The sequence below is a fragment of the Cibotium barometz genome, chromosome 17, assembly GCF_041138505.1.
Source record: "Cibotium barometz isolate CiBa-2024 chromosome 17, ASM4113850v1, whole genome shotgun sequence".
Taxonomy (NCBI): Eukaryota; Viridiplantae; Streptophyta; class Polypodiopsida; order Cyatheales; family Cibotiaceae; genus Cibotium; species Cibotium barometz.
In genome coordinates this window covers 13,642,396-13,664,388 of record NC_141062.1, presented here as the reverse complement: position 1 = coordinate 13,664,388, position 21,993 = coordinate 13,642,396, and the positions used below count along the sequence as shown (strand labels likewise).

The following is a 21,993-nucleotide window of genomic DNA, read 5'->3' as shown; positions in this document are numbered from 1 at the left end:
CTCGAATCCTGACTGCGCTAGAAGGTTCAGGTGGTTTACAAAATTTGAAGGGTGTGAAACGAAGAGCTCGTTCTTCAGGTGATATATTTTGTATTGTCCTCTTTGTTTTCATTCAATCTTGTGGTCTATTTCTGCATTGCAGGCCGTTTTGAGGCGTCCTGCTCCACCACAAAAAGGAAGAAGGCAAATGATCGGTCTGTTTCATGTACTGGTCCTCCACCCGATGTCTTGGATGCATGCCCCAAGTTTCCAAGTTGTGTGCTGGTCCTCCACTCGATGTCTTGGATGCATGCCCCAAGTTTCCAAGTCGTGGTAATTTGAAGATGCTAGAGGTATCTATGACCATTGGCATCGCGAACGATGATGTCGATACCTCTCTCTGGGACGACCTTGTGGAGTTTGTCTGCCACTAGTGTACGCAACCTGTCTTCTTCCTCGAAAAAGGTGGAACCTTTCACCATTTGCACTTTAAAATGGTTGCTTGAATCACGTCTGTATCCATCATTACCGTTGGGAAGTCTATGAAGTAGCACCTCACGTGGAATGTAAACAAGCCCCGAGGGGCGATTGTCATGTGCCGTGCGCTCTATCAAATTAAAATGCACACGTTCGAGGGCATGGTGGGTTATTGTCTGAAGGATTTACACAAACCTCATTTCCGATTTCATACTCATAATGTGTCTGTAGACAAGATATCTAGAGGGAGGACTCTATACGCACAATTTGGCCAAGGTGACCTCAAGAACCGAGTTTGCCTGACGCCAGTGAATGTCTTCGAGCGAGCTTTTGTTTATATGGAGAACTATATTCTCAACAAGTGGTCCGTGCTTGGGGTGACCCTACTAAAGATGATGAGAAGCAAGAAGTATTTCCCGAGTGCACAATGGATAATCCCCAAAGCTTTGAAGACTCCCGACCTTGCTGGTATCTCTGACATTAGAAAGGTCTTCTTTAGAGATCATTACATAGAAGGTGAATGCGCAAGGTATTTTCTTGGCGAGTTTGAACAGAAAGACGACCAACCAGAGGAAGAAGATGAACAGTTGGAGCACATAAATGACGTTCTTGGAACACCAGCCGGGAAGGTGGTGAGGCAAATCCCATAATTATCCAAGAAAGCCTACCCGATGTCGATCTGAATGAACCCTACATAACCTCCTCTGGAGAGAGAGCTGCAGAATTTTTGCAAGCTGTCATCAGCAGCGAAGGTGATGACTTCATAGCTATGCTTCTACGACATGATCTCAGCGGACGAGGCATTCATGTAGTCATTGCTTCCTTGGGACCAAATAGCATGAGTGTGTTGAGTGCAACCCAATAAACGTCTTCCATGTGTGTGGTTGATGGCGTTGTAAATAAAATGCCCAGAATATGTATGAGTGTTGATAACATAGTGCTTTTTGCCTTCCTGAGCTTTAGCTAAGTTGTTCCTCCATATTAATTCAAGCCTACGGCTGAATTAATATGTAATATGTGCATTAAACGAAATTTCTCAATAATTAATCTTTAAAAAAACATTTGCCTCCCATAAGGCATGTAGATTCCATTTTTTAAATCGTTGTTTATCCACGCAAGCCAACGATGTTAGCAGCTGCGCCCCCCTCTCTCGTTTTCAGAGAACATGAGATCTGCAGCAGCACATCAGAGCTACGACAAAACCTTGCTGCACACCCTTCCTGCAAAGCCGCCATAGTGCAGAAGGTTTTTTTTTTCCCTTTCCCCTTATTTTCTCCCTTTATATAAAAAAAGAAAAATCCTAATCCTACTTCATGTCCTGCATTTTATCATCCATATATTTGATTCCCACTGCAAAAAAGAAAAGGTCTTTCTTTATACCAAAAAAAATTAGGGTCACATATGTGGTTTTTTGCAGTGTTTTTTCAGAAAAATTGCAGTATTTAAATAAAACTTGCAAAATTTTATTGCGTGCCATTGATGTCTTCGCACTTTTGATCTTTTGGGTTCTGCCATAGTATCACTTATGACTTGATTTTTATATTTAATTCCAGTTTTCTTCCCCATAAATAAAATTCAATTGGAACATGGACATTTTCACCCACAAATTTTGAAAACATGTTTTGCCTGGGTATGTTTGCATCTGTGCAACAGCACCTGAAGCTGCAAGATGATCTGCTCAGTGTATACATACAGGATGCCATGGTGAACACACCACAGCTGAGTAAAGATCAATTCAGGTTCTGCATTATCATTATGAGCTTATTATTATGATAGCATTTTGGTGTCTCAAAACAAGTAGTGCTATCATTTCAATATTAGTGTGTGTGCATGCTCCCATCTGAGCCTCTAGGCATTGGCATTTGTGCAGACAATCTGGGAGCTACAAATCTATTGAAAGCTTGTGCAATGAAGGGCGGGTAAATGAAGCAATTCAGACGGTGGATCAGGCAGGTACCCCTCCTTCTCCTGCCTTTTTGAATCGTCTTGTCCACAGTTGCATTCATGCGAACGATCTCACAGCAGGCAGAGAAGTGCATGGCCTGATCAAAAGGTTGGGTTATATGTCTGATGCCTTCATTGGGAGCAATGTCATCCGGATGTTTGCATCCAGTGGGAGTCTACACGAGGCAAACAAAGCATTCAGCAAGCTAGTGAATCCAAATGTGTTCTTGTGGAGTGCCATCATCTCTGCCAATGCCAAGAATGGCCAAGATGAAGAGGCTATCCAGTTGTATTACCAGATGCAAAAAGCATGTGTAAATCCAGATGGGCATGTTTTTGTGGCAGTCCTACTGGCATGTGCGAACACAGTCTCCTTGGCACAAGGAAAGCTGATACATGCCCACATTGTAGAATGGGGTTTTACGGCAGATGTAAAGGTTGGTAACACCCTCATTGCTATGTACAGCAAATGTGGATGCCTCAACGATGCACTTCTGGTGTTTAACAACATGTTGATGCGGGATGTGGTGACGTGGAGTGCAATGATTGAAGGGTGTGCAGAGCTTGGGCACAGTTGGGAAGCATTCTGCCTCTTTGAGCACATGCTGAAAGAAGGCCCTGATCCCAACTCTGTGACATTTCTAAACATATTGAAAGCATATGATAGCTCCATACTTGTAGATCATGGCATGCTGATGCATGCCGAGATTATCAAACGAGGTTTTGAATCCGACATGACCATTGGCAGTGCTCTGATTGTTATGTATGCCAAGCATGGGAACCTTGAGGACACACTAAGGGTTTTTGACCGACTACCGAACCGCAATGCTGTGACATGGAACGCCATGATTGGGGCATGTGCACAAAGTGGGTGCAAGGAGGTTGTGCTGCAACTGTTTGAGAACATGCAGTCAGATGGTTTGGAGCCAACCAGGGTCACATTCATCTGCCTTATGAAAGCTTGCTCCAGTCAAGCAGCTCTTGAACAGGGCAAGCTGATCCACCGTCACATAGTGAAAAGTGGGCTTGAGTCAGAACTTACTGTTGGCAATGCTCTGATAGACATGTATGGAAAATGTGAGAGGTTGTTGGAAGCTCAGAGTGTGTTTGACAAGTTACCAGATCGTGATGTCGTAACTTGGAGTGCAATGATGAATGCATATGCACAACAGGGTCATTGTCAAGAACCTTTACAGCTTTTCCGTGGCATGTTACATGCAGGAGTGGAGCCAAACCAAGGCACCTTTGTTAGCATCTTAAAGGCTTGTTCTAGCATAGCAGCTTTAGATCAGGGCAAGCTCATCCATGCTAGCATCATTGAAAGTGGGTTGATCTTGGATGCTTTTATCGGGAATACTCTTATTGCAATGTACGCCAAATGTGGGAGCCTCATGGATGCGCAGAGGGTGTTTGGAAAACTAGCAAAGCCAGATGTTGTCACATGGAATGCAATGATTGCGGGATATGCCCTGCATAGCAATTATGAGGCTGCTTTTAATCACTTCCTGACCATGCAACAAGCAGGGTATAGACCGGACAGTGTTACATTTGTATGCCTTCTCTCTGCATGCAGCCATGTGAACCTGGTTGATGAAGGCTGGCATCATTATAACGTAATGACAGAAGAGTATGGCATACCTCCAACAGTGGAACATCTTGTGTGCATGGCTGACCTTTTGGGTCGAGCAGGGCGTCTACACGAGGCAGAAGCTTTGCTTGAAAAGACGCCGTTCCAATCCAACATTGTGGGCTGGAAATCTTTGCTTTTTAATTGCAGGAAAAAAGGTGATGTGGAATTGGGTGAGCGTTGCTTTCGTCATGTCACCTCATTGGATTCCAAAGACCCAGCAAGTTATGTACTTATGTCCAATATTTATGCAAATGCTGGCATGTGGGAGAATGCAGGTAGAGTAGAAGAGTTGAAAAAACAAGCGAGGGTTTGGAAGAAACCGGGGAAGGCTTTCATTGAGATTGGCAACAAGGTGCATGATTTTGTTGTTGGAGATAGAAGCCATCCACAAAGTGATGATATATATGCAAAGTTAAAGTCATTGAGTGCTCAAATGGAAAAGGACGATTTTGCACCACGACAGGAGTTAGTTCCACTGACTTTGAATGAAGGCCATGAAGATGCGCTATGTGGGCACTGCGAAAGACTGGCCATAGCTTTGGGACTTTTATGTACCCCTATGGGAACCACCATCCGGGTATCAAAGAACCTTAGAATGTGTGCTGATTGCCATAATGCTGCCAAATTCATATCCAAGGTTGAGAAGAGAGAGATTATAATTGCCGATACATATTGCATTCATCAGTTCAAGGAGGGGTCATGCTTGTGTAAAGACATTTAAATTCTCATATGACAACCAAATTATGAGCAGACACAGCATGGGAACCCCAGCGCAAGCACCTTTGGGACTGCTTGATAGCACAGCAGGGATGGCGCAGATCCTAGGTCTGTTCACACAGGAATGCATGAGTACATATTTTATAAATTGGAGTATGTTTGTCTGGGCAATGGAGATGGGTCTGCACTTCGCTACAGAGAGGATGGCACAAGTCTAGAACTCTACTTACAGTTTCAGCAGATTACAGTCATTGATGTAAGATGGGTACCCATTGGCTTTGTCAATGCCTTGGGATTCCATAAGGGAGCTGATCAATAACCTCCTAGCCTGCTAGGTTTGGTGAGCATGGTTCCATGAGACCATTGAGGGGACAGCCACCCCTCTTGTAGAGTCCATCTGTGCCATCTGAACAGACCCCATTTACTCTCTTTGAGGCTGCATCTGAGGCAGCATCTGAGGCAGGTCTAGGGTTCTGCAGGAATGAAGGGAGCCTGTGACCTTTCCAAACTTGAGGCGTGGTTGGGATCACATGGTGTTACAAGCCTCCAGTGTGGCTCTTTCTGTGACACACCTACGAGTATGTAGGGCACAGCCAGACATCAGATAGCAATGTCAGGGCAAAAGGACGAAAGGACCAGTTGTGCGAGAGATCAGAGCAAACACAAAAAACAGAATGCTATGCAAAGGGTATGCAAGTGTTAGCAGTCATCTCCTATCTGTATATTTACACCAGGGCCTCTGTTGTGGGTGTGCCTGCCCGATTTAGGTGTTTTCTCATTTTTCCTCACTCTCCATATTTTTTCCTATTTTTTCCAGGTGTGGGAGGCTGTCCTGTGGCTGTTGGCTGATCCAGATGATGGCCGACTGTCCCTATTGCTCCCCGACCTTCCCTGTGTGTTGACCAGCTGGAGGTGGGAGTAGGTCGTGGGGTCTTTTGCTGCTGTTGGCTGTCTTTGCTACTGGCCGACTGGCTGATAGGGGCCATATAAAATGGCCCCTTGCCCCCACACATCTTGTATTCTGATTTCGGGTTTTCTTGTGTATATAGCAGAGTTATACGCTTCTCTCTCTCCCTCTCTATTTCTGTGTTTTTCTGCAGTGCACTTGCTCTAGTGTTTTCAGATCTTTTCTTCATCTCCGTTGCATATTCTGACATGGTATCAGAGCTCTAGGCTCTTGGAAGATCTTGGGAGCTGTGTGAGCGGTTGTTTTGTTGCTGATTGGAGGACTGTTTTGTTGCTGATTGGAGGACTGTTTTGGGCCGTACGGGAAGAGGAGAAGCAAGCGGAAGGCGGACTGATTTGCTGGATAGCCACTTGCAGGTTTAGTTCCTCATTTTTTCCCACCCACGCTCTCTTTTTAGTTACATCCCTGCAATGGTAGATTTACTTGAGATGGCTGAGAAGCACGTGAAGATCCCGACACTCACCACGTTCCGAGTGGACCGTCAGTTGGATGGGAACAACTACGGCATATGGAAGGTAATGATGGAATCTGTTTTGGAGTCTTATGACCTTGCTGATTTCATTGTTGTTGGGATTCCACGGCCGGAGTTAGAGGAAGGGGAGTTACCCTCTATTCGGAGGAAAGATTTACGAACCCTCCACAGGGTGGAGGTTCGGAGGCCTTAACTGGCCAATGGTTGAAAGGCCGTAATAACAAGGGCAAAGGGAAGGCTTCATCGGAGAAGTCTTCTGAGAAGAAGTCCGACTCAGACTGCGAGAAACTGAAGGCAGAGAGGACTTGTAATGATTGTGGCGAGAAAGGCCACTATTGGAGGCAGTGTTCCAAGCGGAGCACTGAGAAGGGTGTAGAATCCTCAACAGCAACCGTGAAGACTCCAGCTTTTCTGCACCTGGAGGTTATGAACACCGATGTTTCATTTTCTTCGTGCAAGGAGGAGGTCGGAGGACTCTCCGCTACGGATACTCGGAGTGGATTCTAGATAGTGGTGCTTCCATGCACATGACTCCTTCCCGTTCGGCTTTACAGGATCTCTGTAGGTATTCTGGTCACATGACTCCTTCCCGTTCAGCTTTACAGGATCGCTGCAGGTATTCTGGTCACATCCTTATTGGGGATACATCCACTATCCCAGTTCATAGTGAGGGCAGGTTGGAGATAGTTCTCGATGGCAGAGGGGGGAAGCATTCCTCCCACGTGTTGTATGTTCCATCACTTGGTTTTCATCTGTTGTCAGTGCATCAGGTGTGCAAGACTGGCATACGGGTGAAGTTTGATGAGCATTTTGTTGCTCTCCAGGACAAGGCAACAGGCTAGGTAGTTTGGGAAGGCAGAGTGGAGAATGGAGTTTACAAACTTTCAGCACTCTCTTCTAGGTCCTCAGTTTTGTGATGAGTGGCAGTCTGGTAATGGCCACTTAAGTGTGGATATGCTGCAGGTGCAGGCTTTCCTGAACCAGATGGTGGATAGCTTGCTAGTTGATGGCAGCAGTTGGCAAGAACTTTCCAGTACAGATGTTGGTAGTTCTTGTGTTCGTCAGTCAGAGGAAACTTTACAAGTAACCTATGCTCTGATGTCTCGTAGCATTCGGGACAAAGAAATTCGTGTAGTTGTTGAGGAAGCTCTTTCCACGGGGACCTATCGAAAGGCCAGGCAGGTGGCAGTTGATTACTTGCAGGAGGAGGTGGATGTTGTACATTCTCCAGGCTTTGTGGTTCTGGATTCAGAGGGGGTGGTTTACAGGTTTTCAAAGGCCTTGAGTGGTCTTTAGCAGATTTCCAGGACTTGGCATCCCACCGTAACAGTTGTTGATCCTTGTGAGCAGTATGATGCCTCCTTGACTCGGAAGGAGAATGGTTCATTGTCTTGGTTGATGCATACTAGATTGGACGGGGGCTTCCTGATGAGGCTGTTGAGCTCATGTTTGCAAAGGACTCTTTGGGAGGCAGGATTGTGTATCTTGTGGTTTCTGTAGCATGCGAAGGATCTTGGACTAAGAGAGGGATTGATGGATGGAGTCAGACTCCAAGGATGGAGCGACTCAGTTTGGGGAGGAAAACCAGACATGAGGACCTTGACATCAGGCTACAGTTTTTTCCCTTGGCTCAGTAGTTTCATGGAGTAGTAAGAGGCAGCCAACTTTTGCCTTGTCATCGACAGAGGCAGAGTACCGGGCTGCTTGTGGTGCTACTTGCGAGGTGGTGAGGTTGTAGAGGTTACTTGGTAGGATTGGGTTTCCACTGGTGGAACCCATAGTCATCCAGAGGCATTTTGTTCGTGAAAAGATTGTTGCTGATGACATCTTGCTAGAGTTTTGTTCGACGGAGGACAGTGCGGTTGACCTCTTCACGAAGTCTCTATCTCAGGCTATGCTCCGGTGGCACTCCAGCTCACTGGGGTTGGTTCCACATCCAGGACCTGAGAGGGGGTGTTAGCAGTCATCTCCTGTCTGTATATTTACACCAGGGCCTCTGTTGTGGGTGTGCTTGCCCAATTTAGGTGTTTTCTCATTTTCCCCACTCTCCATATTTTTCCCTATTTTTTCCAGGTGTGGGAGGCTGTCTTGTGGCTGTTGGCTAATCTAGATGATGGCTGACTGTCCCTGCTACTCCCCGATCTTCCTTGTGTGCTGGCCGACTGAGATATGCTGGCCGTTTGGAGGTGGGAGCAGGTCGTGGGTCTTTTGCTGCTGTCGGCTGTCTTTGCTACTGGCCGACTGGTTGATAGGGGCCATATAAAATGGCCCCTTGCCCCCACACATCTTGTATTCTGATTTCGGGTTTTCTTGTGTATATAGCAGAGTTATACGCTTCTCTCTCTCTCTCTCTATTTTTGAGTTTTTCAGCAGTACACTTGCTCTAGTGTTTTCAGATCTTGTCTTCATCTCCGCTGCATATTCTGACAGCAAGATGGTAAATGCTATGTAGTGGGTTTTCACATGAGCAATGTCCTCATGGGGTTTTCATTGACTCATGCGCTTGTTACCACAATGATAAATAATCTGAATGGAGAGGATGGTCTCCCTCTCAAGATGCTGACAGTGATGGTGGAGGACCGATGCCGATCCGCTCGCGAAGACGCTCGAGGATGGGCCGGTTGACGGACTTTGTAAGGATGTCGGCATGGTTGTCCGCCGTAGGAATGTATTGGAGTCTGATGGTACCAAGCTCAATTTGTTCCTTGGTAAAATGAAAATGGACACCAACATGCTTGGTATGGGTAGAAAAAATAGGATGGCAATCGCACTCTGACTGTCGACGAGGATGGTAGAAAATGGGAACGGGCATCTCCTCAAGAAGCTGACGGAGATACATAGCCTCAGTGGTGGCATCATAGAGGGCCCGGTACTTGGCCTCAGTTGAAGAAGCTGTAACGGTATCCTACTTCTTGCTAGACTAAGAGAAAGGGCCAGATCCAAGTGAGTACAAATAACCACCATGAGAACACTGGGAATCGATATCACCGGCCCAGTCGGAGTCTGTGTAACCATGCAAGGTGATCCCACGACTGCAGTGAAGTCCAAACATATAGGTACCCACTAGATAGCGAACAACCCTCATCGTTGAACTCCAATGTGGCTCCTTCGGAGCATTGAAATACTAACTTAAGATGGATGTGCAATAGGAAATGTCACGTCTAGAGTTTGTGAGCCATATGAGTTTCAACTTTCCCAACCACTTGGCGGTAGGTTCGCTCTTCATGTGGCGGTGAGTCCTTTTTCTTGATAGTTTGATGGTTGGATCCAATGGGGTAGCCACAGGGATAGCACCATCAGGAAAGTAGAAAGTAATGAGTCGAAGACAGTACTTTTGTTGTGACATAAAAATACCATCAGGATGTTGGATGGACCACCTCCATGTCAAGGAAATATGAGAGAGACCGAGATCGGTCATCTCAAATGTTCGTCTCAGCTGTGCCATGATATTAGCCACTTTGGCTTGATTTGAACTAGAGATGATTAGATCATCGACATACAGTACTAGGTAGCAAACCATCCCTTGATCTATGTGGATATAGGTATTGGGATCATAGTGAGATGGTTGAAAACCTTGGCTGTGTAAAAATTTGTAGATCATCGACATACAGTACTAGGTAGCAAACCATCCCTTGATCTATGTGGATATAGGTATTGGAATCACAGTGAGATGGTTGAAAACCTTGGCTGTGTAAAAATTTGTTGATGCAATGTACCACGCTTGGGAGGCTTGCTTAAGCCCATAAAGAGCTTTATGCAGGCCAAAGACTTTGTCCTCATACCTGGGGAGCGGGAAGCCCAGAGGTTGGTTAACATAAACTTCCTCCTCAAGAATGCCATTTAGGAAGGCACTCTTGGCATCCATCTGATAGACTGGCCATGTGTGGTGTGCGGCCAGATTGAGTAAGAGACGGATTGTCATCATTCGAGCTGTAGGTGCAAAGGTCTCATCGAAGTCCATGCCTTCTTTCTGGCGAAAGCCTTGCAGCACAAGTCGAGCTTTGTACTTGTCCAAGGTACCAGCGGCTTTAAATTTGGTGTGAAAGATCCATTTGGTTCCAATGACCTTCTTATAACGAGGGCGATCCACAAGGAACCACGTGCCATTACGGTCAGTGCTTTCAAGTTCTTGTTCCATAGCTTGTTTCTAGGTTGGCTGTTTGATTTCCTCTTTCCACGGTGTTGGCTTATCGTGCGCCACATAGTCTGGTGAAAACATAGAGGCAAATAAGGCACGATGAGTGAGCCTGGTGGACCGACGAGGACCGTCCAAGGGGATATTGCGGGGAAGCATGCATGAATCCCGCATGCTATGTTGGTACCAACGGGGTAAAGGGTCCCTCAAGTGGTGGAGTAATAGTCGACTGATTGGGTTCATGTGGCATAGTTGGAGATTCTTGTTAGAATTTCATGGTGCTCATGCTAGATCAAATATGTGGAGGAGAGAGACTCACAAAATACAAGAAAAGATCTTGCTGATTAAGTTGCTCAAAATACAACTAAGCTTCATGCTAATAAAATGCCTTCTAGCTCCACCTTTAAATAAGTGAGCTAGTGGACCATAAGTCCATTCACACACACACCCTTCTCCTCTCCTTTTACATAACCTTAGTCTCTTAATACCCTCCCTCAATATCAACTATGAAAAAATTGGAATAGGTGGTATTGGACATAGGATGCCTTTATAACATTAGGCGTACAAGGTTAGGAATATAGGGGTGGTTACATTGAGATTTAAAACAATTTCTCAGTGGAGTTAGAGGCTGATACAAAGTTAGCTTCTGACTCTTTGTTAGGACATTTGGAAGTGATATGTCTCGTTTGTTTACACTTGTTACATTTCATTTTGTTGGGATATTTGATCCAACAATTATTTGCCAAATGACCCACCTTTTTGCAATGGACACATCTTACTTTGATCACTTGATGTGACAAAGCTTGTTCGATATTCGATGAAGTTGTTGCATTTGAAGATTCAGCTCCTCCCTTTGGCCTCTTTTCTTTATCAAGACAAGATTGAATGACTCCTTCAAGGGTGGGATTAGGTATGTTCTTTAAGGTGGTGACTAAGGTGGGGTACACCTTCTTGACTGCTTTTAGCAAAACAGCCACTGCATCATCTTCATCCATTCTTGCATTCACTGATGCAAGTTGAGCCATAAGGCCCTTCAAGTGAGAGATGAAGGCTCCAATGCCGTCTCCCTCTTTGAGTTCCAAGCTGAAAAATTCAATTTTAAGTGAGATCTTGGAATTCTTACCACGAGCTCCATAGAGCTTGCCAAGCTCATCCCATTTCTTCTTTGTAGTCGGAAGTTGGTCCACATGGTGAATGAGAGTCTCATCAAGATGAAGCATGATGATGGCTTGTGCCCTCTCATCATCTTTAATATCTTCAGCCTTAGTTCGATCAATAACCTTAGTGCCGGAGATGAATGGCCAAAAACCTTTGGACATCATCTTGTACTTGACAAGGACTTGCCAAGTGTGGAAGCCCTCTCCTGAGAACTTCTTAATTTGGGTGTTGTCCTTTGACATTGGGTATTGAAGGAGATTACTAGAGAGTAATGGGCTGATTTATGAAGAAGCAAAAACCAAAAATTTGTGATGTTTTGGCTTAAGTAGAAAGAGAAAGGCTTATGAGAGTACAACAATCCTTAATCAAGTTAAGGATGTTGCATAAAAAAGGAGATTAAGATGGTGAAGTTTATGGTTTAGCACTTAGGGTTTGTGCCCAACCACTAATTCTAATGGAGATTAGCTTCATTAGTGTCAAAGAACATTTTGTTTGGTGATTAAGATCACCATTAGTGTTTAGCAACACTATTAGTGCTTAAGAGCACATTTCTAGCGTCTAATGACACTTGCATTGGTGATTAGATTCACCATTAGTGTTTAAGAACACTCTTAGTGTTTAGAAACACTTTGGAATGGCTCCCGTTTACTGGATTAGTAGCCTCGTTAGTGTTAATCAACACTATTAGTACTTATAAGCACACTTTGAGAAGCTTTGTGCACTTGAAGATGTTGATGAAGCTTGATGGCAATGAGGCTTATGAATACCCCATGGTGTATGCCCACCACTTCAAGGATATGGAAAAAGACCCTCACAAGAGCACTTAACAGATTAGTACTCCTTTAACGAAGCATGAATGCTAATTAGTGTTTAAAACACTTTTATAAAGCTTTTATACAAGCTTCCATGGCTGAAAACCAGACAGCCGATTGGTATTTTGACTCCAGCGCTCGATTCAGGCCGCCATTAGGGCTGAGACCTAGGCTGTAGGACCTTGAGGCTTAGGGCTTCAAAAGCCCTAAGCTTGTGTGGCTAAAGATTACCCACACAAGGTGAATAGATGTACGAAAACCAGCGTTGCTGATTTTGTGCGCCGGCTTGCTCAGAACGCAGTGATGCAGCCAGGAGAAGAGAAACCTAGAAATTTGCTGTACGTTCCTAAGCGCCCGGACCTCCTCTACACTTTCCCAGATGGAAACACGCCGAGTTCTTGCCTCCACAAGATGCTAGAGCTCCTCCACTGGCAGGAGGTTCAGCTCCACCAAAAAAAGGGAATAAAATTGACCTATTCTACACCACAAAAATGACCTAATCTTGCCAAGCTCTAGATACCATGTTAGAATTTCGTGGTGCTCATGCTAGATCAAATATGTGGAGGAGAGAGAGACACAAAATACAAGAAAAGATCTTGCTTATTAAGTTGCTCAAAATACAACTAAGCTTCATGCTCGTAAAATGCCTTCTAGCGCCACCTTTAAATAGGTGAGCTAGTGGACCATAAGTCCATTCACACACACACCCTTCTCCTCCCCTTTTACATAACCTTAGTCTCTTAATAGTTCGGGTGGTATGGGCAACAAAAGGCGAAGTAAATCCCGCTCATCAAAGACAATGTCTTGACAAGTGAAGACTTAGTTCGATCTTGGATCAAAGACTTTGTAAGCCTTTTATTCAAAAGAGTAGCCCACAAAAATGAGCAACTCACTTCTTGGCTCAAACTTGCCTCTCCAGTCATTTAGAGTGTGTGTAAGCACAACTCCCAAAGACACGGAGATGGGAAACAGTCGGGGTCTTGTGAGGGACAATGACCGTGGGGCAATGGTTCAAAAGGTACACCACGGTGCTGACTAATTTTGACCGAAGGCGTTCAGGTAGTTCAACTGCAAAGAGCATGGAGCGTACCATATCCATAATGGTTTGGTTGTGCTCGATCTCTCCATTTTGTGGGATATAGAAAGTAAGTTGAGGCCCAAGTTAGGAGATAGACATTGTCCAAGGTTGCCTGGTTGGGACTCGTGTTGGTGTCAAATAAATAAAACGATGCCAATAGATTCGATGGGCATCAGGGTATTGTTGCCACATCAAACTTCACCTTTAGCAGGACGTTGAGAGATGAAATTGTCGGCATTGCGTGCCATATGGTGTGTCGCTCCACTATCAATTATCCAAGTGATCGGATGGCCACAAGGAAGAGTTGTGTGAGCTTTGATGATGGGCACAGGTGGATCATCAGGTAACTGACAAATTTGAACGAGGGCAGAAGCTTCCACATACTGACTGCCTCGTCTAGCCCGTGGTTTGTTCTTCCTTTCAGAAGAGTGGCTAGAGCCAACCTTAGATGTGGCCTCAACGACATGTTGACCAACCTCTAGGCTTCCCGCTCCTCGAGTATGAGGATAAAGTCTTCCGCTTGCGTAAAGCTCTTTATGGGCTTAAGCAAGCTCCCTCGAGCGTGGTATCATCGCATCGACAAATTTTTATGCAGCCAAGGTTTTCAATCATCTCACTGTGATCCCAATATATATATCCACATAGATCAGGGGATGGGTTGCTACCTAATGTTGTATGTTGATCTAATCATCTCTGGTTCAAATCAAGCCAAAGTGGCTGATATTGTGGCTGTTGTTGTCTCGATGTGCTGTTGTCTTAGGTATAGATCTACAGGGATCAAGGACTGAGTGCTATAGGTCAGAACAAGCCGTTGTCAGGCCATTGTGACAAATCAAGGCACTGGTATGACCAAGGCGATGAAGGCTGAGATGGGCGTTGCTGCAGGTATTAGATCTAGGAGCGTTGCTGCTGTAGAAGACAGGGACGCAAGGTTGGTCGTCGCGGGTGTATATCATGTGCTCTTCGTCTTTTGTAGAGTCTTGAGTTTGGGCTGTACTGGATCAATGCCACAATGTAAGAGGTTTTCACATGCATGAATGCCCATTTTTGGGTTTTCATTCATACATGCGCTCCAAACACAAAAAAACACTGCTATGCAAAGGGCATGCAAGATGTTAAATGCTATGCAGTGGGTTTTCACATGAGCAGTACCCTCATGGGGTTTTCACCGACTCATGTGCCCATTACAACAATGATAAATAATCTGAATGGAGAGGATGGTCCCCTCTCAAGATGCTGAGGGTGATGGTGGAGGACCGATGTCGATCTGCCCGCGAAGACACTCGAGGATGGACCGGTTGATGGACTTTGTAAAGATGTCGACAAGTCCAACGTAGGAATGTACTAGAGCCTAATGGTACCAAGCTCAACCTGCTCCCTGGTAAAATGAAAACGGACACCAACATGCTTGATACGGTTAGAAAAAATAGGATTGCCAGCAAGGACAATCGCACTCTGACTGTCGATGAAGATGATAGAAGTGGCTCAATGGAGGAGCGCTTCTCCTCAAGAAGTTGATGGAGATACATAGCATTAGTGGTGGCGTCATAGAGGGCCCAGTACTCGAAAACAGCTGAAGAAGCTGCAATGGTATCCTGCTTCTTGCCAGACCAAGAGAAAGGGCCAAATCCAAGTGAGTACAAATAACCACCATGAGAACGCCGCGAATCGATATCACTGGGCCAGTCAAAGTCCGTGTAACCACATAGGATGATCCCACGACTGTAGTGAATTCCAAACATATAGGTACCCACTAGATAGCGAGCAACCCTCATCGATGAACTCCAATATGGCTCCTTCAGAGCATTAAAATACTCACTTAAGATGGATGTGCAATAGGAAATGTCACATCTAGAGTTTGTGAGCCATACGAGTTTCCCAACTACTTGGCAGTAGGCTCGCTCTTCATGTGGCGGTGAGTCCTTTTCCTTTGATAGTTTGATGGTTGGATACAATGGGGTAGCCGCAGGGATAGCACCATCAGGAAAGTAAGTAATGAGTTGAAATTATTACTTTTGTAACACAAAAATACCATCAAGATGTTGGACGATCTCCATGCCAAGGAAATATGAGAGAAGACTGAGATCAATCATCTCAAATGTTCTATTCACCACCTACCTTGTGAACGACAGCACACCATCTGCCCAAGATAGTAACCCTCTCTACTCCTCAGATATGCGTTTCTCCCGCAAATCACTCATCTGCTGCTGCAGGTTTGCATTTGTTTGCATGACCTCACCTTCGGAGAGCCATTACCTCACATTGACGCATGCCTTCAACACCTAGACCGAGCTACCTGCTTCGACTCCGTCTTCGTATCTCAGTCAGTTTCTCTTTGGGTTGCCACACCCGAGCCTCACACTGAGGCCTCTTGTACTGGATTTCATTCACCATTATACTTACACTCATTCATCCATTTTAAGCTGTGTTGATTTGCTCTGATCTCTCGCACATCTGGTCCTTTCATCCTTTTGCCCTCACATGGTATTATTTGTATTGCTGCTGGCCGATAGCCATCTCTCAGTAGCCCAATCAAATATATAAGCATCACTTCACAATTTAGCAAAGCACACAACATATAATCAACACAAGTCAAATTCTACTATCGGCACTTCCTCTGCAACAAACTGAATCATCATCATCGTTCTTCAGCAGCAGCACCCATTGGCTTCTTCATCTTGTAGTAGCGCACCTGCCCACACAGGAGCACCCTGTTTGATCCTTGTGCAGCATCCCTGTATTCTACAGTATCAGCACTCTCTGATCTGATACCTGTAGCAGCGCCCATCTAAGCCTTCATCGTCGTGGTCATAGCAATGCCTTGATTTATCTTGACGGCCTGACAACAGCCCGTTTTGACCTGCAGCACTCAGCCTTGATACCTGCAGATCTGTACCTACAGCAGTAGCATATTGGGACAGCAGTAGTCTCTGTTGTTCATCACCTACCTCGTGATGGTAGCACACCATCTGCCCGTGACAACAACCCTCTCTGCTCCTCAAATCTGCGTTTCTCCTGCAGTCCACTCATTTGTAGATTTGCATTTGTTTGCATCACCTCACCTTCGAAGAGCCATTGTCTCACATCGATGCGTGCCTTCGACACCTAGACCGAGCTACTTGCTTCGACTCCGTCTTCGTATCTACATCGGTTTCTCTTTGGCTTACCACACGAGAACCTCGCACTAAGGCCTCTTGTAATGGATTTCATTCTCACCATTATACATACTCATTCATCCATTTCATGCTGTATTGATTTGCTTTGATCTCTTGCACATCATGTCCTTTCGTTCTTTTGTCCTCACATGGTATTAGAGCTATCGTGAGCAGAGGGATTGAAGGCCCTGAGAGCACATCTATCCATGATTCCGGAGGACCAGCCTTTGTCACAAGATGTTGATTCTCCTTACTCAGATCTGGACCACATGGAGAATGGGACTTCTTACGCATTGGAGAGCCCCGTTCGAGGTCTTTTGGGAGATGACCAGCCTATTTACACCTAATCACCTCAACATCTTGAGAGGGGGGCCATCCTCTGCATTCAGATTATGTATCATTGTTCTAATGGACACATGAGTCAGTGAAAACCCCATGAGGGCAGTGCTCATATGAAAACCCACTACATAGCATTTTAATGCTCTGAAGGAGCCACATTGGAGTTCATCGATGAGGGTTGTTTGCTATCTAGTGGGTACCTATATGTTTGGAATTCACTACAGTCGTGGGATCATCCTATGTCGTTACACGGACTTTGACTGGCCCAGTGATATCGATTCGCGGCGTTCTCATGGTGGTTATTTGTACTCACTTGGATTTGGCCCTTTCTCTTGGTCTGGCAAGAAGCAGGATACCATTGCAGCTTCTTGAGCTGTTTTCGAGTACTGGGCCCTCTATGACGCCACCACTAATGCTATGTATCTCCATCAACTTCTTGAGGAGATGCGCTCCTCCATTGAGCCACTTATATCATCTTCATCGACAGTCAGAGTGCGATTGTCCTTGCTGGCAATCCTATTTTTTCTAACCGTATCAAGCATGTTGGTGTCCGTTTTCATTTTACCAGGGAGCAGGTTGAGCTTGGTACCATTAGGCTCTAGTACATTCCTACGTTGGACTTGTCGACATCTTTACAAAGTCCATCAACCGGTCCATTCTCGAGTGTCTTCGCGGGCAGATCGACATCGGTCCTCCACCATCACCCTCAGCATCTTGAGAGGGGACCATCCTCTCCATTCAGATTATTTATCATTGTTGTAATGGGCACATGAGTCGGTGAAAACCCCATGAGGGTACTGCTCATGTGAAAACCCACTGCATAGCATTTAACATCTTGCATGCCCTTTGCATAGCAGTGTTTTTTTGTGTTTTGAGCGCATGTATGAATGAAAACCCAAAAATGGGCATTCATGCATGTGAAAACCTCTTACATTGTGGCATTGATCCAGTACAGCCCAAACTCAAGACTCTACAAAAGACGAAGAGCACATGATCTACACCCGCGACGACCAACCTTGCGTTCCTGTCTTCTACAGCAGCAATGCTCCTAGATCTAATACCTGCAGCAACGCCCATCTCAGCCTTCATCGCCCTGGTACCATTGCCTTGATTTGTCACAATGGCTTGACAACGGCTTGTTCTGACCTATAGCACTCAGTCCTTGATCCCTGTAGATCTATACCTAAGACAACAGCACATCGGGACAACAACCCTCTCCTCTATTCACCACCCACCTCGTGAACGACAGCACACCATCTGCCCAAGATAGTAACCCTCTCTACTCCTCAGATATGCGTTTCTCCCGCAAACCACTCATCTGCTGTGCAGGTTTGCATTTGTTTGCATGACCTCACCTTCGGAGAGCCATTGCCTCACATTGACGCATGCCTTCGACACCTAGACCGAGCTACCTGCTTCGACTCCGTCTTCGTATCTACGTCAGTTTCTCTTTGGGTTGCCACACCCGAGCCTCACACTGAGGCCTCTTGTACTGGATTTCATTCACCATTATACTTACACTCATTCATCCATTTTAAGCTGTGTTGATTTGCTCTGATCTCTCGCACATCTGGTCCTTTCATCCTTTTGCCCTCACATGGTATTATTTGTATTGCTGTTGGCCGATAGCCATCTCTCAGTAGCCCAATCAAATATATAAGCATCACTTCACAATTTAGCAAAGCACACAACATATAATCAACACAAGTCAAATTCTACTATCGGCACTTCCTCTGCAACAAACTGAATCATCATCATCGTTCTTCAGCAGCAGCACCCATTGGCTTCTTCATCTTGTAGTAGCGCACCTGCCCACACAGGAGCGCCCTGTTTGATCCTTGTGCAGCATCCCTGTATTCTACAGTATCAGCACTCTCTGATCTGATACCTGTAGCAGCGCCCATCTAAGCCTTCATCGTCGTGGTCATAGCAATGCCTTGATTTATCTTGACGGCCTGACAACAGCCCGTTTTGACCTGCAGCACTCAGCCTTGATACCTGCAGATCTGTACCTACAGCAGTAGCATATTGGGACAGCAGTAGTCTCTGTTGTTCATCACCTACCTCGTGATGGTAGCACACCATCTGCCCGTGACAACAACCCTCTCTGCTCCTCAAATCTGCGTTTCTCCTGCAGTCCACTCATTTGTAGATTTGCATTTGTTTGCATCACCTCACCTTCGAAGAGCCATTGTCTCACATCGATGCGTGCCTTCGACACCTAGACCGAGCTACTTGCTTCGACTCCGTCTTCGTATCTACATCGGTTTCTCTTTGGCTTACCACACGAGAACCTCGCACTAAGGCCTCTTGTAATGGATTTCATTCTCACCATTATACATACTCATTCATCCATTTCATGCTGTATTGATTTGCTTTGATCTCTGGCACATCATGTCCTTTCGTCCTTTTGTCCTCACATGGTATTAGAGCTATCGTGAGCAAAGGGATTGAAGGCCCTGAGAGCACATCTATCCATGATTCCGGAGGACCAGCCTTTGTCACAAGATGTTGATTCTCCTTACTCAGATCTGGACCACATGGAGAATGGGACTTCTTACGCATTGGAGAGCCCCGTTCGAGGTCTTTTGGGAGATGACCAGCCTATTTACACCTAATCACCTCAACATCTTGAGAGGGGGGCCATCCTCTGCATTCAGATTATGTATCATTGTTCTAATGGACACATGTGAGATTCCCCCGGTCGGGGTTGAGCACAATCTTGGCAAACACTTAAGCTATTAACATAATTAAACAATTTTAAATGGCGCAACACAATAGAGTAAGAAGCTGAATTTTATTTTTGCACACTGCACTAGGGCCGGAAAGGGCCGACCCCCCTTGTAATAGATTTTATTATCAAGGAAAACTGTTACAAGCCTCACGGGCATTCACATGCCAAACTGTTCAAGTGCATCCATGATCATGAAAACAGCATTGCAAACAAATTTGTCGTAGACGATGGAATCCATAGCTTCACTTGAGAGTAGCTTCGTTCCTTGATTCCTTGAAGCTTGTCAAACGCAGCTATGCTCCACTGGCATCCATACACATACACATGTGTGTGCCAGGACCGAGACATAGGAGACCATATTGACAAAGCATTCGAATCTCAAATTGAAAATTGCTTGCAAAATGCTCTTACCAAATATTGGGCGATCAATGTCGAGCTCCACCTCCGTGCGGACGAACTACAGCTTGAATGTGACCGTTTTCCACTTCCGGCTGAAATTAGGGTTTCTGATTTTTAGGGTTTTAAGCAGGTTATATGAGTCCAAAATTGGGCATTTTGGGCTCTTTAGATGCCTATGAGTAAGGGGCACAGCTTGGTATGGTTTCCTCCAAAATTAGGGTTTCTGAAATTAGGGTTTCTGCAGAATTAGGGTTTCTGAAAATTAGGGTTTCAGCAGAATTTGGGGGCGGTAGAATGGTTAGGAGACTCCATATTCATTTAGAAGAGAGAGATAGAGTGAAAAGGTGAGCAACTGGAGGCTTAACTGTGAAAGGAAGAATCTTCAAGCTTTCCATTGGAGTTGGGAGCAAGAGGGAATGAAAATCAGCACTCTCACCAAGCAAAAAGTTAGAGAGAATAACAAAAATAGGCTCTCTTGAAGGGGGGCGCCTATTTCTAGAGAGAGAGTGTAGAGAGAGGTAATTTTCAAAATGAGTAATAGCATGGTGGCAGGTCCTCATACTGCCACCCAGTCCATAACCATCCCTTTTCCACACAAATTTAGTGGGAAGGGTGCCTGGACACTCGCCTAGCCGACCGGAAGAGAATTCTAGTCTATTCTTACTTATAGTTTGTCCGCCCGAGCTTTAATGAAGTGTGGACGCCCAATCTCACTTATAACTTGGGCGGACACACTTATTAAAGTGTGGACCTGCAAAACAAAGAATACATTGCTTTAACTCATAAAAGAGTAAAGTGGTGTACTTACCACCTGTCTACAGCCCACAAACGAGGTCAGAATACAGTTTCACTCGCACGGTTCACAAGAGGGCGTCCCCTACATGTGAACTACACAAACAAATCTTGCATGCAATCAAATAGTTCATGCAAAGACAGGATTTTTTTAACTTGCAAACATGTTATGCAAGGATGCATTGAACAGTCTCCCTATTCATTTAGCTTGTAGTCCGTGGTACCACACTCTGGATTTGGGCGCAGATACACAATCCCAACCCATATATCCAGCCTACTGGCTCTCGGTGTAGACATAAGTCCCCAACCATAAGATGCCAGTCCATCCTACAGAACTCGTCCATAGGCCTGAAGCGCAGAGAATGCCCAAATAGTGACATCCTCCCCTGATACAACGGGGATAGTATCACCCGACACACCTGCATCTAAATGATGCTCTCTACCTTTATACATAAAAGTGATTTTGTTGGTCTTGTAATTCTTGGTAGGCTCAAGGCGTGCATGCCAAGGTTTTCCCAGTAATACATCACATCCACTAAGAGGGGCAACGAGAAAGTTCTCGTGGTCGAGGTATCCTTGGATATGCATTCGCAGCTTTCCAATAAGGGGTGTAACCTTCACATCTTTTTCCAGAAAAGCTGAACATGCATGAATTTCGGGTCCCATGTCACCTACTTCAATCCCCAAGGCAGCAGCCATATCAGTGGAGATGAAGTTGTCAGTGGAGCAGTCATCAAACATGAATAAAGCTGGCTGGTCTTTTAGTTGTCCCCATGCTTTGCATACCATTCTATGCATGTTTGCATGTCCCGTGTTGCCCTGTACATCATATACCATGTTGACATGCACTTTAGGCTCTTCTGGCTTCTTATTCTTGTTAGGGCATTGTGGAGAGATGTGATCTTTACTACCGCATTTAAAGCATTTGCCTTCACGAATGTATTGTACCCTTTGTTGAGGAGTCAAGCCATAAACACCCTTTTTCTGCCACGGTTTCTTTTCTTTTGCATTTTCAGCTCTTTGAGGGGGCTTTACATCCTTCAAATCTGAATTTTCAGCTTTGTGCATGGCTTTGAAATCTCTTCTAAAGGGCTGTCCACCCTTTTGCACATTAAAACCAGCTTTCTCCTTACCCTTGCCCAAGCTTTGGTCAATTCTAGATTGCACCCATTTGACATTAAGCTCTTCGGAAGCCAAGACCGAGT

At 45.3% G+C, this 21,993-nt stretch overlaps 1 protein-coding gene across 4 annotated transcripts; it reads left to right on the top strand.

Annotated features, from left to right (window-relative positions):
* Positions 1–1,403: 1,403 nt before the first annotated feature.
* On the top strand, positions 1,404–5,818 carry LOC147629705 (pentatricopeptide repeat-containing protein DOT4, chloroplastic-like). Of its 4 annotated transcripts, XR_015267746.1 has the most exons (4): positions 1,404–1,701; positions 2,110–2,195; positions 2,327–5,435; positions 5,565–5,818. XR_015267746.1 is itself a non-coding variant. In XM_086811250.1 (3 exons), the coding sequence occupies exons 1-3, from the start codon at positions 1,582–1,584 to the stop codon at positions 4,749–4,751; spliced, it is 2,631 nt and encodes an 876-aa protein (XP_086667376.1). In that variant the 5' UTR covers positions 1,404–1,581; the 3' UTR covers positions 4,752–5,818. The 4 variants fall into 4 exon arrangements, 3 of the variants coding, with proteins under 3 accessions (XP_086667376.1, XP_086667377.1, XP_086667378.1); XM_086811250.1 differs by having other exon boundaries at positions 2,327–5,818; XM_086811251.1 differs by having other exon boundaries at positions 1,447–1,701; positions 2,152–2,195; positions 2,327–5,818.
* The last annotated feature ends 16,175 nt before the right edge of the window (positions 5,819–21,993 follow it).

Coding starts and splice junctions, on each gene's coding strand:
- LOC147629705 (XM_086811250.1), top strand. CDS start 1,582: ATGTTAGCAGCTGCGCCCCCCTCTCTCGTTTTCAGAGAACATGAGATC. Junction 1,702..2,109: donor AAGCCGCCATAGTGCAGAAG/GTTTTTTTTTTC, acceptor TCTGTGCAACAG/CACCTGAAGCTGCAAGATGA. Junction 2,196..2,326: donor CTGAGTAAAGATCAATTCAG/GTTCTGCATTAT, acceptor GCATTTGTGCAG/ACAATCTGGGAGCTACAAAT.